Genomic DNA, 17,511 nt, shown 5'->3' with positions numbered 1-17,511 from the left:
CTAAAGACGATATCACTTTTAAGACCCTGATAGTTATCATAGATAGTTTTTATGATGCAAGAAAGAACCATAATGACTGCTCTAATATTTAGCATGTATCATAGAATTAAACAATTCTGCTTAAAAACAATGCTAACCCATACTGCACAGATACATAAACGGTACATATGACCTTTTATATCAGAGTGCTTATACAAAGTGCACCTGATCTTTAACAGATTAAAATGTCAAAATGTTCCTGAGTGCACAGCTGTGGCTAAATGCATGGAGTGCAGTTCGTGATAACGACTGTGGTTCTTTCTGCCAACAAAAACAAGACGTTACGCAGCCCTTTGATTCCAGTTTAACTTTATACATGCACAACTTAGGAGAAAACGTTCATTTAGCACTGAGAGATCCTGCAGTTAAGGCTGACACTGGGCCACTCACTACGGGAAATGAAAGAGATTTGATAAAGAAGACCTGCCCAGTGATCTGAGCTGGTCGCTGAGTGTTAGAATACGAATGTGATCAGCTGTAAAAAAAAAAAACATTCAATCAGCTTTGGGGGTTTCAAAAGTTATGTGCCCATTGAGACACTTTTACATGCATCTAAATGATAATTTTATGTAAAGGTGGACCAGTGTATCCATTTTCTTTCAATCCTAAAGGTTTATACTTATCAAATATATACAAATGTTTCCCTCAAGTTTACCCGATTAATAATAAATCATATATAACTGAGTTTAACCTCCTAGGACCTGGCGTCCACATATGAGGACATCACATTTTGGGTCGTCTAGACCAAAATACTAAATTTTGCTCTACATTTTGCTCTACATTATATGCCTAAATATCAAAGAGAAATTAAAAATGCATGCCATGGAAAAGTTCGGGTCTTAGGAGGTTAAGCACCATCATACACTTATCTAGCTATATTCGACCAATTCTAAAAAATCTTTCACAATTTTTGCTCTTTTTATATTTATATGTATTGCTGTAGGATACACACATATAAATGTCATTCTGACTGACGACATTTAAATGTGTGGAAGTGATTGTGTGCTATGTGGATGTCACTGTCTCAGGGAAGTATGCATTGATCAAATACACCAACATGAGGAAAAATTTATAATAATTTAAGTCCCTAGACTGCTAGTGCATTTTGTCAGGTCATGTGTAAACTTGGAAACCAGGAAACTGCCTGTTTTGAATGCTTAACATTGGGGGTGTAACAGCATTTGAAACTATATATCTATAACTATATAAATATATCTTTTTTTTCATTGAAAATGTAAATAAATCATTCAAATATCAAAAATGTTTCCATTAAAAAGAATAAAACATATTCATAATTAACTCATATAAACTAGTAAACCCAAAAAGACAGCTAGAACATCGACAAAAGGTCCTGGGTAGACTTTGCTTGATATAAATAGTCTTCTGGCAATAACTGTTAGGCTCCCAGGGAACATTAAACAAACAGCATTTCATACCCAACCCAGCTTTCTGAATAGTTCAAGAGAAATACATGTGCTACTACACCCCTACAGAATATGGTAATTGTTATGGAGCAATCACTTTGAAGATACTGTAAACTGCTTGTAACTTACTGATTTCCAGACTGCATAGGGCAGTGTATGCTGTATCCACTCTGGTGAGAAGAGAGGGGCCAGGCAGTGGGGGTGGGAAATATTGAACTCTAAAAAAGAAAGATTAAAAAAAGACACTTTAACACACAGGAAAGGCTCTCCTCTTGGTCCAAATTTTAAAAATAGTCAATGCTATTAACAGCACTTTGCTATGTGTTATACTAAAAACAAAATACTTTGTTTAGATAAATCCCATCTTTACCCCACCAAGAAGTGAATACTGCAGCTGATGCCAAAGAAAGCCTGGGAATGACTTCAAAATGTTTCACTGTAGTTGCGCAATCCATTAATAGGTGATTTCAACAGCATTCAATAACATTCACCCTTAGTGTAATCTAGAGAGGTGGAAAGTTTCGGTTTCACGTATGGTGGGGTTTTTTTTGTTTTTGTTTTTTAAAGAAATTCTCAGGAATAGCAATCATAATCCCATTACAGCAGAAAAGGGTGGAAGCCTGCTTTCATCGCTTTTTAATGGAATCATTTACTTTTCTGTAGAAAATGTGATTGTTTGATTATGTATTTAAACACAATCTTTTGGATCTGTTAAGATGATCCGGACCAAAATTCAAGTGATTATCCAACTACATTTGCAGCAAAATGCCACACATTTCCAAATAGTACCCACATGCTCTTTTATTTATCTATTTTGCCTTTTTGAAAAATATTAAAGAAGTGAAACATAAAAGAAGAAAAACTATGGAGGTTATGCAAATAGGCCTATATATAAAAATGCAAACACACCTCCATGCTAGTGGGGGTTACAGAGAACAAGCTGTTGTCCAGCTGAGGGCCTTCTGGATGCAGGTAGTTCTCCCCGTCCATGGCCATCGCTGAGGTGAGGGTTGGCATCAGACCACAGCTTCACTCATGACCACCAGCCGACTTAAACTATGGACTTTCCGACCACCACTCAGGTGCTGGCTGTGTGTGAAATAGAGCTTTTAACAAGGGCAAATGCAGTCCATGACCTGAAAAAAAGAGTAGGAATGGATGAGACATATTGGAAATGAAGAGGACAGCAACAAGAAAAAAGCTGTCAAGCAGTTTCGCTGCAAATATGGTAATTATAAAATCAAGGAAGATGGTGTAAAGATAAATAAGCCATGAAAATCAGCAGAAACTGTGAGCTTAATGGCTTACTTAAAGTCAGATTCAGCAATAAAAAAGCACAACATCTCAAATTGAAGTATTTGGTCCATGTGCAACTGCAGTGATGGATACACAGAGAAAAGGCTCTTAGACTAGCCTATAATGGAAACCCCATTTTATATAATCTGACTGTTATACATGTTTTGTAATTTTAGTTTTGTTCTTTTTTTATTCAACAAACGCCATGCATAAAACCATGCCATAAAAAATATGTTTTAGAAAGACTATTATGTCTGGCATAGCCATATAAACAGAGTCCAGTTTATGAGAAAAAATAGAGAGAAATTCAAATATGTCATAAAGCACTAAAATGATTTACAAAATATGATAAAAATGGTAATATGAAGAGAAATTAAAAAGCAATTGGCCTTCTATTTTAGGGCTGCTACATTTGTCAGAACACAAACTGAATTCAAATCTTATTCATAATGCAGAGTTTGAGCAGATATTTATTGATGGACAGTCCTCATTAGCTGGTTGTCATCCATCACTGAAGATTCCACATTCATTACAGAACCAATTAAAATCATGGCCAGAGGTCCACGGCAGTGTGCACTGCGCTGGATAAACCTATAATGAGCACAAGCTAAATAACAAACATAACATAATAGTATTTAATACAGACATGGTGGTCCAAAAATAAATAAAAGAAAATCAATTATAATAAATTATGTTTAAACCAGTTGTGTTTATTGGTTTGATTTATTATTGTATAACAAATGTTCAGAATTAACAGAAAATGGCACAGCTTTCTGCCGCCGAGTGTCAGACTCTCTGCTGGACGAGGACCAGTGCTTACACATTCAGTAACCCCCAAAGCCAAATTCCAGCCAGTAAAACCACCAATGGTGTGTACTCACAAGACCTTTCATGTCGTAAAATATGTGTATCTTACAACTCAACTCGTAGATATGCAGCATAATGACAGGTATATCCGTCTTGACAGACAGATTCCTAAAATGCTGTAAAGCCTATACCTTAAGATTGTCAATCTTAAACACACAGAGCTACAAAAATAAACAAAGGGAAAACCTGAATGGAAAAGCATTTGAGCGATTGCAAAACTGAATACAGCACAATAATTGCTTTGGCTCAATTAGCTAAATTATTTAATATCAAGTATAATATCTCTGTATATTTTAGAGAACCTATTTTCTCTCATATGGGATCTAAATCCATAAACTGCGATTTCCAACTAGATCACATAAACAATATATAAAACTAAAGTCAGTTTTTTGCTACTTAAAGTCCACAAGCCTAACAAATCTCTAATGAATCTCACCAGATGGGATCCAATGTTTTAGCACTTTACAAAGCATGTCTGTGTTACATTAGAAACACTACTACTCAAACTGCTACCCTCCTTCCCCTTGTCCTTCCTTCATTCCCTCCTCCAGTTTGCCCCCAATCTGGAACACAGACCAGACGTGTTCACTGGGGACAAAGCTGAGGTAATAAATCCTAATAGAGTTCATGAGGGTCTAAATAAGGAGGACTTTGTGTGTCCGAGTGTGTGCAAGTCAGTGTATGTGACAGAGACAGAGGCCTGGCCCAAGATAGTCACCACTAGCAGAGCCAATACACACAAAGGGAGGCCATTTTCCACTTCGGGCTGCCTGTGTGATACTGTCTGGATAAAGGTGAAACAAATGGGGGGGAAGCCCAATGCAAAGAACCAACTGGCAAATTTCCTAGGCAGGAGGTCTGAAGCGAAAGGAAATTAGATATTTTTTGAATATGTATGGCCGGATTTCACCCTAGAAAGTGCAATTCAAAGCAGGGAGACAAAAACAAGGCAAGGGAGTGCTGGTGTTGCATAAATCTACTTAGTGTAGCAACGTAAGGACAGTGCTTGCAAATGCATGCCAAAAGTGTCATCACAGCTCCTAGTGCACGCCACGCTTTGGTTTTGCTTGCACTTCTTGTGCACCATTCAATTTCCTAACCAATTCAGCATCACTAACTCAGCTGTAACATTATGGCTCCATCATGTTTGGCCAATGCCCAACACTGAAGTATTTATTTCTTTATTTTTGTTCTTTTTTTTATCCCCTTTTGTTGCAGGGAAACAAAGAAATCTTTATTATAAAAACACAGTTTTAAGCTCTTTCAGCCCTTCATTATCCTACTTTTAGCCATCCAAAAAATGGATGTAACACAACACATAAACATCGCCTGCTTACAATGATGTCATTTTAATTGCTGATAGTATCAGTTAACATGGCCGATACCAACGTTCTGCTGAAACATGCGGGCCTTATGGTACTGCACAGGTGTCCATTTGCATAGGTTTTTGGCTAGCAGATAGCAGTTTTTATTGCTTTTAACCATTAGATGTCAGACAATGTAGCACTTAGAATTCTGCTGTTTTGAAATGATGTCCATGAAACTACAGTTACTACATTTATGTAATTCCTTACTAACATCATAGTATAGTAGATGTTTGTTAGCTAGCACACTGATCTAAGTCAAGAATTGTGATAGCTAGAACCACTCAGTCTTCCTCGTTAGCCTTAGCAGACAGGAGCTCCATCGTTCCATAGCCCTCTTCATCTTCAAATACTACCCTAAGTCCACCAATGCATTTTCTCATTGATTTAAAAGGTAGAATTGCTTCCCATAATGCCCTGTTTCTTGTCCCCCCTACCACCTAAACCCATGTCACCGACTAGTACCATGCCAGTTATTGTCTCTTAGCAACAGAAAATGTCCCTCGTCCCCCCTTCTCCCTCCAGACAGCTCCAGAGGATAATCAATACTGATCATTGTAACTGTGGTCCCAGATCTGCCCTTCCTGTAAGGTCTCTCATTACCGGAAAACAGAAAACCCCCCTACTACTCCTAACTCCTGCAGAGAGGAAGAGGGGTGTGATGAAGAGAGCTATCTGCAGAAGGAAGAGGGCTGGCAGCAGTGGGCAGTGAGAAGAAAACAAAAAATGTCCACTGTAATGCAAGGGGCACAAGGAGTTTCCTCAACATACACAATTCATGCAGTTCCTTTTTAAAGGTACAGGGCGCTACAAAAAGGGGAAAAAAAAGGTTAATGTCCTACAAATGTAACAGAGCAAGTGAAAGCAAGCACTCTGCAGTGTAATCTCTTAAATCTGTTAATTAAGTCAGAGGTTACTGCTGGTTTTTGTGCAGCCCTCTCCCATGTGAGTCTCCTAGTCCATCTCTCTCCCTCTTCCTGGGTGGTCTGATGCAAGAGCTCACTAAAAACAAATTAGGCCACTTCATCTGCAGTATTTGCAAAATCCTTAAAACCTAAAACAAATCCACACACTATTAACTTAAGGGGCTTCAAACTAGGACGATGTGATTTTTCTTTAAATATAATTTTGGCTTCTAATAATTGTGAAAACAAGATATCTTATATACGATTATTGTTTAACCATAAATTTGCATTTTGCTTTATGTAATAAATGTAGTTACCATTTTTTCTTTACAGTTGTGCACTTTGGCAATTCCCTAAAAGTCCAACTCACTCACCGTTTCACCCAAGATAATTCAAAAAGAGCCTTTAATCAACAAGATATAGATAAAGGAAGTAAAAGTCATAACAATATTTCCAAAGGAGAACCTGCAGGGGCACTCTATCTTCTCGGTGGGTTCTGTGCAGCTTTCCTGAGACATGTGTGCCTGCTGCTGCTTGGCCATTTAAAAAGTTTAGCAAAAGCATGATTTTTCTCAGTTATCGTGTTACTCATAACTGTTATCACAGGATTGACAGAAAAACTCATAGGCATGATTTTTGCCATAAGCAAACAGCCCTTTCACAAATGTGGACATTTAGTGACAACAAACAATATTTCCAAGACATGATATGTGCCTGCCTGTTTGCACCACCACCCTGTTACACCATCCACTATCAGCTTGCAAGTACCAATAATGACAGTGAAAAGGGAGTCTGGCATATACTGAACTAGCTGACTGACTGCTGGTGGCCTTGTGGCTGCCAGAGCACATGGAGATCATCCAGGGAAGTGTGACTTCCTTAAGCTGGTAAATCACGATTAACACTCACGAGGAGAAGCACCACCCTGCCTAGCGCGTGTGTGCCACCTCACTTGACAAATGAAAACTCACATGTGGAGTGTTGATACTGACAATCAGAATTTCACAAACAGTGATTTTTTTTCCTCTTCCTGACTCATAATGAAATCATGCTCTATGCTTTACATGAAGTAACTCTGTAGACATTATCTTAATACATTTTTCGGTCTAGTAATATATAAATGTCTTCCTTTATGAAAACAAGATATCTCAGATGCGCCATATCCTGTTTTCAAGACCAAGACCAGTGCAAAAAGTAAATAAATGATATCCCATGTTATGCAGTTTACCCACCATAGTTAATCCCGTCTTGTAGCATTAATATGCATTCCTTTACTTCAAATCATACTAATATCATCTTTTCTTTTCAGTAGGGTTACGGGAAATATTCAGAAGTTCAGCTGTGCTTCATTCATTAACCACATTTGCATAATCAGCTCCTTGTGGCTCACAAGGTGTCAAAACCTCATTATGTCAACCAATTTTTTCAACGCCTTTGTACGTGCTATATATTTATTAGATTTTTTGTTAAGTGCTCTATGCACTCAGTAAGGTGCATAAAAGTACTAGATGAACCAGTCTGGAGGAGACACAGCTGATGCTAAACCTCTGAGGTCACTGCGGTACCAGTGTGGACAAATCTATGAGTGGAAATGCCAGGAAAAAGGAATTAAAATTATTTCACATGAGTCTGTTTTTCCCAAAGTTACCATGGACATTACATGAGACAATAAGCACCTTGGCAAATACTTGTGAAAGTCCCCTACTTTTCCCATCTAGTACCACATCACAGTTGTCATGTGGTGTCCCTATATGTCCTAGGGACTTATAGGGACATTACACAGTCCCTAGGACATAGGGACAGGTTTTGCATCTCTTTATAGCCCTTTTATGTTTCTTGCAGCAGTGCTTTTTAGGTGAAGCCCAGGGGCTCATTTGACTAAACGGTAGGTCTGTAAAAAAATGGATTCATGAAAAAAAAAAACGTAACTGCACATTTATTGCAGGTACTGTAGAAATATGTAGACAGCCCTCTGTTGGCATCTATCACTCTGTATACTGTTGTAGTATGTCTCTGTCTTTACTGCTAACAAGCTGGATAACAACAAACATTCAATTCAATGTACACCACTTACTCATGACCCATCTGAGTCCATCAGCGTCACCAGTAATCAGGTTAGAAATGATTAGGGCCCAGCTACACTACACCAAAGCAGCAAGGGGGCTGTTGGCTGGTTATGATTGGCTTGACTGGCTGGATTCATTAGTTGCTGTGATGAAATATTCATAAAAGGAACAAGTTACTTCCCAGGGAAACGTGGGATGCCATCATTCAAAACAGCCTACATTATTAATCAGCACCTTTTTCAACACAAAGGGTCCATACTTGACACGGTGTGCACATGCACAGACATGACGCAAGCCCTTAAGCACATACATGGAAGGACACAGACATTAGCTACCTATCTTTCCCGGTTCCCACTGCCAGAAAGGAAATTCCATTCAGCATTGCCGTAAAGGGACTGTTAACAGCCCAGTAACTGAGTAGGACACTGGATAGAGAATAATGATCGAATGACGGTGTAACTGAATCAGCTGTCTTATCAAAGTCGGGAAATGGAAACAAATTTGGTTTTAGGAGTCTGTTGTTACTGCATTTCTCTTGTCCAAATATTTATCAAAGAGCCTCTACGGACTGGGACAGCACACAGGAACACCTTGATAAAACAAATGGGCATTTATTTGAATGGTCTGCTCTAAATGAAAGGCTGGGTTCACAGATTTCGCTGCTTGCAAGTGAATACCAATTAATCCTAATTACATCTTCATCAACCAACTCCAAATGGTTATTCAGCACCATTTTGCCAGGATGATGAATATCTTTGTGGCCACAAATGCAAGCTGAATGAAACATTAAAGTAATTTATCCTTAAAGCGAGAACTTAATCGAGCTCTTGTGGGTGAGAGGATGGCTTTGTTGTGGTAAATAAGAACAAGGAGCGATAACGGAGAACAGGGAGAGAACGGAGAGAGAAAAAGGTGTGGGCAAAAACAATTTGGATAATAATAAGAGCAAAAGAGCAAAAAAGGAGTAAAACAATGCTTTACAGTTGCCTGATGGCACTCATTTAGGAGCAAATCCCTCTACTTCTACCACCAGCTCACCAGAAATAGATCAAAGGCTGACTTGATCAAAGAGAGAACGATCCACTTAGCTGCCTCTTTGCCCCGTTTTCCTCTGTCATCTAATTTCCTCAGAATAGAAGGATGATAGCGTATGCTAGTGTTGCGCAGTTTTTTTGCCTTGACTACTCTGGTTAAACTTTTTAGGTGAATAGACAACAGCTTATTTTACTCCCCCACAAAAAAATATTAAAACAATTTTTTTTTTTAAAAAAAAAGCTCTGCTTCTTGTGATATTTCTTAAGGATTTTTACTCACACCTATATAAGCAAAGCCAGTGTACTTTTTCATCATGTATGTGTCTTGGCTGATTTAAAATATTGTTCCTTGCGCCATTTATGATATATACTGCTGTATTAAAATTTTCCTCTCAGTTAATGTTGCATTTTAATATGAAAAATAACATATTATGATTATTGCACTATGCCTAACTCCTTTCTTTCGAGCAATGCCCAGTTGTTTTCTTTTTTCCACTACAGTTCCTCCTGCTGTGTGGCAACCCAGTATATGGTGTATATATCTCCACGTCCCAGTTTCCCTTACGTCCATTCCTCTTTCCACCTCCATCCTATGCATGGAAGCCAGTGGCGTTAGCTATTGCCTCTCACCCAGTCTGAACTCCAAAGAGATTTTGCTGCTGATTGGAGGCAGCTGGCTCAATGCGTCTGAATCTCCACCCCCATAACCACCCCTCTCAGCCATGGTTATTCAGAGAGTCAGTCATAACACCCAACAAAAGCTACCAGATGCATGGTTCACAAGCAAACAACACAGCACAGGCAAACGAAATAGTCTGGACTGTGAACTGTGCCCTAACACCGTTCAAGTCCAGACAGTACTCTCTGCTCCACTAAAACTGACCTCAGTTATCTGGCAGCCATGAAAATATTGCACCATTTGCACAGCTCACAGGAGTGTATCTTTGGCTGTCTATGTCGCTTTGCAAACTTCAGTTCATCCTTTTTATTTCACATAGGAGCTGGCTCACTGACTAGGCTGCCTTCATACTCTAGAACAACACTACTTGAAACCAACAAGCCATGCTGAAAATAAATCAGACAGGCAAAGCATGTTCAAAAAATTATATCATTGTGATCAGAAGACCAAATTACTGTAAATTGAAAATAATTACAAAGAACATGTGCCTACTGTATGATATGACAAGTCCCAGATGAGTCGGTCAGAATTAAAGTTGCAATTTGGTGGCCCCATCACAGAATAAGCTCTTTATTTAATTACTACAGATTATTTTGATGAACAGCTTGTCAAAGAGCATACACTGTTATGAGATTTACAGAAAAATTATACGAGGAACATGAAACACCTTATAACACATTGTGCTCAGGTGTTCCAGATACCAGCAGAGACTGCACAGAGCGGCTTTGATCTGCTGTGTAAACGTAAGATGACAGTAAGGTGAAAAAGCAATAATATATATCTAAATTTAAAGTGTCACCATGCATTACACGATTCTGAAGTAGAATAAAATGGTAAAGTAATCCCATCCAGAAACCCTATGTGTCATACTTTATAATGTTAGGTAAAAACCCTACAATACTATAGAGGGAACCCAAACAATCAACACTCAGCGACAGTGGAAAAGAAGAACTCCCTTATAATAGGAACAGATCTTCAGCAGACCAAGACTCCGGGAATTGCAGTCATCTACTGAAACTGGCTGGGTAATGAGAAAAGAGAAGAGAAAAAACAAGAGCACAGACAGACCGAGGACAAAATGCAAACTAAAACAATAGAGAAAACATGCAAAGCCAAATATGACTACAACCGATGAAAAGTGCTGTGTGGAACTCATTTAAATAATGAATATGAGGCCCAGTGCAAATTCTGTCAGAAAAAGCTAACATGTCAAGGATGTTTTGGGTGGGGGATCTTTGAAGAAAAGTTGAATAAACAAAAAACTGCCATCTTTATCACAATGCTCAATAAAAGAAAAATTTCAAAAACTTGTATTATGTCATTACTTAGACAATATTCAATTGCAGTTCCGGTAAAGTACTGCAATGTGTTACTTTAGTAAGTAGTAATGTTTACCATAATCCATTCTTTTTATAACTCCAAATCCATTCTGTCTTTTCACAAATTCCATCTCCACCATTGCCACTGCTTCATAAAATGTGACAGATATGTTAAAAACAAGGAAAACTCTAACTTGCCTCACTTAAAAAAAAACAAAAAAACAAAGCCACGCATTCACATACACATGAATCAAACTGGATGATGTCAAGTGACATTAACTGAGACATTTTTTAAGGACAAGAGTAATTAAGTTACTGCCAACAGTACAAATACACTTACCGCAGGATGAAGCAGGTTAAAATTTGGTTCAGGGTTTACATGAAACTGAAGTGGCTGAGCTATGCATCGGAGTAAGCTGACACACACAGACTGACAAGTCTTTCTTTCTTTTCCCCTTCATTGTTAGACCCATTATATATTCTTGGAAATTCAGTGTCACTCTACTACGGAAGGACAACTATTTACTCACACTGACAACTTTGGGAAACCTTAGACGTTGGGATCAAACATATTTGTAAAATGACTAAAGAAGCTAACCTTTAAGCACAAAGGCACCAAACACTTGTTCGAAATTTGAGCTCTTGCATTAAATTCTTTTAAGGTTTGAAATGCTACTGTGTCTGTAGTCTAGTTTACTAGCTGGTAACCTTGAATGTTTGGAACAACTTTGCAGTAATGAGGGGCAGGAAGAGAAACAGCATCATAAAGTTGCATGACAGAGCCTGTTATTTCCATTCTTATGGGACAGAAAAAACTAGTATACAACACATAACTGAAGGCTTCGCTGATACTATTACATATCTAGAAACTTTATGGTGGATTATAGTAATTAATCACTGCTGTTGGCATAAACTTCAAAGTATCTATGGCTACTGGTAACGTTAATTCCTCTCTCTCTTTTGCACTCACCCACTCATGCACACACACACACACACACACACAGGTTTCAAACTTCCCATAACACTAAACTTAACGTCAGACAAGTTACCTAAAAGGAAAGCCTCTGCAGGTAAAAGAGTTTCACTTCACCTTCAATTTCAACTTCTCTTAACGTTCAACCGCAATGCAGCATGTTGTCAACGAATGGTCCACTAAGTATATTCAGCAATCTTTGACTGATGGTTTGAGTCCTCGACTTTCAGGATGCATCCCTGACATACAATACCGGTTACTATTATTATTATTATTATTATTATGTATTATTATTTTTTATTCCCACAATCATTCTCTGCAACAGATCCAAAAAGCCAGTATCAGTTGACCTCTAAATACTTGCAAAGAAGCATTAATGTTTAATTTCAATAAAAACTTTATCTTAAATTCACTTGAAACTACTATACTTACAATTAAAAGGTCTAAACTCTATGGCTCAGTTACCAAGACATGAACTAATCCTAGTTGTACACGACTGAACAAGTTTTTGAATCTAGGACTAGGTTTAATACATGTCAGGGAAACACAGTAGGGTGCTTGTTAGGGCTGCCACAAACGATTATTTTGATAGTGGACTAGTCACTGATTTTTTTTGCGATTAGTCGACTAATCAGATCATGCTTATTGCACCAGCATGCATCTGCTCTTATATAACTATCATTAGCTTACAGCTTTAAGTGTTTAAGGTATGTGCTAACTAAAAATAAAGACAAGATGAGAGTTTTTTCAATTTTAATGACATTTGCAGATTGTTTCGATGGAGTTTAATCTGCTTGACGTTTATTCAGCTGTGTAAAAATCTCAGCCAAACCGATTTAATCAGGAACCAATAAAATACTAAAAAAAAGCCAAACAATAACATTTTTAAGTTATCTAAGTGACCTATATATCATGTTTAACCTGAGTAGCGAAAGACGGCGGTGGGTTTGAAAACAATTTGCCGGGAGTCCGGTGTTCTCTCCGGCTCTAGAGAGCCTTGCCCCCGGCTAGCTATCGAGCTAGCTGGTGGGTAACAGACGTCTCCGAAAACGTCGGAGCGCTTTTGAAAATATGTGGTGTCTTGATAAACTGAGCAGATATTTGAGGTTTACACAGCTACATTCTCGCCTGAAAATATGTTAATCGTTTATTTTGTGACCCAGAAAGAATAATAAGAGTAATATTAAAACTAACTAGATGCCGCCATTGTTGACAACTGAGCTGGGCCGCGCTATGAATTCTGGGACACCGCTTCTTCTTCTTCGGCGTTTAGCGGCAGCTGGCATCCTTGTACATGCAGTGCTGCCATCTTCTGTTTTAGTCCGTTATTACACTCTTAAATCCTACAACTTATTCCTGCGTATTTTGGGATATTACAAAGCTTCAAACGACGCGTCGACTATTAAATTAGTCGTTGACGATTTTAATAGTCGACGTAATCGTGACTAGTCGACTAATCCTGGCAGCCCTAGTGCTCGTTTAACAAGGGTCAACAGCAGACATAAAAACACATTATTTTAAATTGTTCATTTAAAAAAAAAATAATTACACCTCAAATCTCCTTTCATGCATTTAAAAAAAATTCACAAACTAGGTTGTATGTTGGCATTTAATTAACCACTCTTCTTATTCTTCCCTAGTTGCCATGTGGAGCTAGATATAGATCTAGTCTGATAACTGAAACACTGACACACACTGTACTCGGTTATCAATCTATGTGGAGACTAACATTTCTCTTGTATCTAATTCCTGGATGAGTCCCAGTTTGAAATCATTGTCTGAGTTTCTTAGAAGTCTTCTGACACACTTTTTCCACAGAAAATCATAAAGTAAAGCAACGAGGCATGCCAGAGTGTTATGCTCTCCTGCGTTTCAGTCATGTCGCACCAACCTCTGATGTGGCTTGGGAGAGATCCACATGGGCTCCAGGTCTGGAAAGAGGACAGGGGATACTCAGACAGCCTATCATAAAAGGCTGTTTCATAATACAGTGTGAGAGGTGAGCCCCATTGCCACATATTCATAACAACTCCTACTTGTGCTTTCACTCTCCTCTCACCAAACATTTATATTTTTTTAGTACACGAACTATTACCTAATGAAGCCCAGATTCCAGGAAAGCAGGAACTGAATCAAACGAATTACCTAGGGCCGATACCCCTCCTCCACTTCACATTTTTACTCTCACTCTAATCAACCCAAAGGCAATAAATGAGATTTATCACTGGCACCAATTGGAGAAAGGGGGAACAAGCTAGCAAAGACAAGGGCTGAAGGAGAATGGAGGCCAAATCACAAACAGTGGGGGGCATGAGCCATTGCTTAGTAGTGCATCACAGCTGTTTGAGCTCCCCAAACCAATAAGACCAGGAGTAACTAATTTCCCAATTTCATCTCAAGTCAGAAAGTATTTTAAAACCATAATCTACATGAAAATAACCCTGCAAATATTTCTCATCATGTAAACGTAAAGTAAATTCGGAAAACTTTTACCCGAGTCATAGGTAAGTTTTTCTAAAAGCAGAAACCATAGGCAATTAGTGAAAAACATCCCTTACTGCTCTCCCCTAAAAATTTTCCTGACATCAGAAGGTCTACTTTCAATTCAGTTTTTGTCATGCAATGAGCACTTCATTTACAAACCAGACAATAAGCAGACTGTTATGTCTACAGATAAATTACAATATACAGTTTTTGCACAATCACTACAGTTTACAAGTTACTTTTTAAAGTGTAAAATCTTCACATGTAAAGCTTTCATATTTTATGATTTAAACAGCGTGTCTTGATCTACATTCAAAATACTCTTTCCAACAACTTTCCAACGTCATCCGGTGGATGTTACTGGACCTTTTAGCAACCCTTGTACTGCATGTTTAATACTCTTGCGTTAAACAAAGCCTGAACATACATTACTATTTAAAAATAGTAAAAATTTCAGAGGACATGTCTTAAAGCATATGCAACTTGCTAATCCTGCTATGTGAAACACCCACATATTCTCTGTGTGTCATCTTTGTAGTTCCTGCAGGCTCTAAACATGGTGCCAACAGATCTAGTGTGCAGTGACCCTCAGAGTCCCTGCAGGGCAGACTGCCATCAATTGTCTGGCACAGAGGAAAATTAGAAAAGGGGAGCTGTTCAGCATAAACACACACAGAAGTAGAAGTGGAGCTCAACCACTGTTATTGCTCATGCGAACCCTTTTTTTATATACACGCACTTAAAATACAGCCTGGTATGCATGGTTACTAAAAGTAGCTATTATTACATGAGTGATTAACTGGTACTTTATTTGTTTTAACCAAACCAACAAAACTTTCCTTAAATTCAAAGCCACTTTTCTCTATGTATGGGTATCTGTAAAAGCATTATATTCTAGTGTAGTACTTAAGTTGCTGGGTAGGTGATATAATAAGTAAAAAAAAAAACCCTGTCTGTTTCCATTTAAGTTCAGGAGAGTGGGGGAGATTTGGCTGCAAGAGGGATTTTACAACAAACAACACCAAGTCCATTGACCTCATCGCAGGGGTTTAGATATTTTTGACTAAAACTGTGACAAAAGCCTAGCATGTTGTTCATTTCGCAGCCACCAAATACTATCCATCAACAAAAGGAGAATGACATAATTAGAAAAATAGCCAGGCACCATGGCAACCTACTGTGTCAAGGCTTGCATAGGGCTCGACTAGCCTTTGCTGCAGGCGAGAAACACAGTGGAAACCAAATAGCGAAAATTGCAGGAAAGAACTGGAGGGGACAGCTATGTGGGAGCCATTTTCATTTCCTTATGAGTCAAATCCAAACGCTCCAATGTGTTTGGTTTCAGCCACATCAATCTGATTTTTTTCTGTATTAAACATATAGCTTAAATTCGTGGAAGACATGACCAGTGGCGTGTTTAATCCGAACTCTTCTACTATAATAAGTTGAAAGCACCCTGGCACAGAATACTCGCATACTTTAGCCACCTCTTTGACAAACACAACATTCCTAACAGTGGTACATACACGTCATAATCATATAATGAAAAAGAAGTGTGCGGAAACATGTATTACACGCACAAAGTTTATTGTTACCAAGTACGCTTACAACTTTCAGCCTTTCGTCTGTCTCATTTGTTAATTAATACATTAGATGTACAAACTGGGGCAACATCTCCCCAAGGTCTCCGAGAACAACAGTACTTTTCAACTAACTCCACTTGCTTTGAGATTATACTAAATGGCGTTGTTCCCTCTCCTGTAATTCAACTAAAGTTAGGGTGTACACCTACGCGATGAAAGTAAGCAGCATTTTTTAAATAAGCTGACAATACAGCTTGTGTTGATAAAAGTGGACGCACTGGTTTCAAGCAGCACAAAGGAAAACAGCCAAAGCTCTGCTTACAGTATCACTGCCACTACTGTTAGCTTGGTGAACGACAAACGACATATCTATTACGGAGTAACAAACAAACCAACACTGGCTTCTGAATATTTCTAATTAATATGCTTTGTTTTCTTGCCGGAAAATCGCGTACGACTGCTGGTCAAGAAAACAACGATTAGGCAAAGTATAACTGGTTTTACTTCACTAAAATCAACCATACTTTGTATAGCTCATTGTGCTAGCTCTGGTAGCATAGCTCATAGCCTTTTTCCGACTTTGGGTATGCTCGTTTTGCACTAACATACCTGGCACTTGTATGTTATTGGAGAGAGAATACACTCTAGTTTAGTACATAAAATATCAGTTTGTCCAGATTTGTGATAAAATAGTTTTTGTAGCAACTGCTACCTGTTTCTCTTTAAATGATAAAGATAGCATGGAAATTTTTATTGACCCAAATTACTTGCTGGTTGGCTAATATTAAAGCGATAGCGTGTAACTCCGTAACACGCTAGCTAAGATAGCCACCGGACTTTCTCGAACACAGCATAACGAAGTAATTAACATCGCTATGTGTGTTCTATTTGCTCCTAACTTCCATGGGTTTCATAACATTACATGTATATCGATAACGTCCCATTCGTTTAATCCAGACCAGGCGCCGAAGAGCCGGCGTAGCCCGTCGTAAAAAACGTGCGCGCCTAGGAGAGGCTGCCCTGAACGCATCTTGTTATAAGGCTACTGCCGATGTGTCGCACGCATTTTCCCAATATAATCGAAGTACACTTACCGTTGACGTGTTTCCTATTCTCAAACCAAACCCCGAGCTCACGGCCTGATTTTGATCGAAGACTCGCGTCAAAGTAACAGAAATAGGGAATTTTATCCAACTTATTCTTCGTAGTTGTTTTCTCCACTTCCTGATTGAGACGCTGCCATTTTGAACAGCGAAAAAATATTTCCGCCGTTGTCGTCACACACAGAGCCGCTCGTTCAGATCCCTCGAGGACTCTGCTTGTTGATCGAGAACAGAAAACAGAAGAGCACAGAAATAGTTAAGCGTTTGGCCCACCTGAGACAATGCGTCAAGTTAGACAAAATATATAAAGCGGTGACAAATGAGCGCTCAGCAGTTATAGCTAAGTTAATAAACGGCTGGCCAAGAAATAAATAC

General features: G+C 38.5%; 1 protein-coding gene across 3 annotated transcripts in view; it reads right to left on the bottom strand.

The window, feature by feature from the left end:
* The window catches only part of sbno2b (strawberry notch homolog 2b), a 60,487-nt gene extending 43,188 nt beyond the window's left edge, over positions 1-17,299 (bottom strand). For all 3 annotated transcript variants that reach the window (XM_006800375.3, XM_006800376.3, XM_035911911.2), the window contains exons 1-3: positions 17,128-17,299; positions 2,373-2,599; positions 1,593-1,681 (exon numbers count right to left, since the gene is read on the bottom strand). In XM_006800375.3, the coding sequence (XP_006800438.2) occupies positions 1,593-1,681; positions 2,373-2,480 (197 nt within the window). In that variant the 5' untranslated portion in view covers positions 2,481-2,599; positions 17,128-17,299. The remainder of the gene's footprint in view (positions 1-1,592; positions 1,682-2,372; positions 2,600-17,127) is intronic.
* Between the last annotated feature and the right edge of the window lie 212 nt (positions 17,300-17,511).

Source organism: Neolamprologus brichardi, chromosome 23 (assembly GCF_056152115.1).
Source record: "Neolamprologus brichardi isolate AB-2024 chromosome 23, ASM5615211v1, whole genome shotgun sequence".
NCBI classification, from domain to species: Eukaryota; Metazoa; Chordata; class Actinopteri; order Cichliformes; family Cichlidae; genus Neolamprologus; species Neolamprologus brichardi.
The sequence above is the reverse complement of the archived record's forward strand: the minus strand, read 5'-3'. Positions and strand labels throughout refer to the sequence as shown.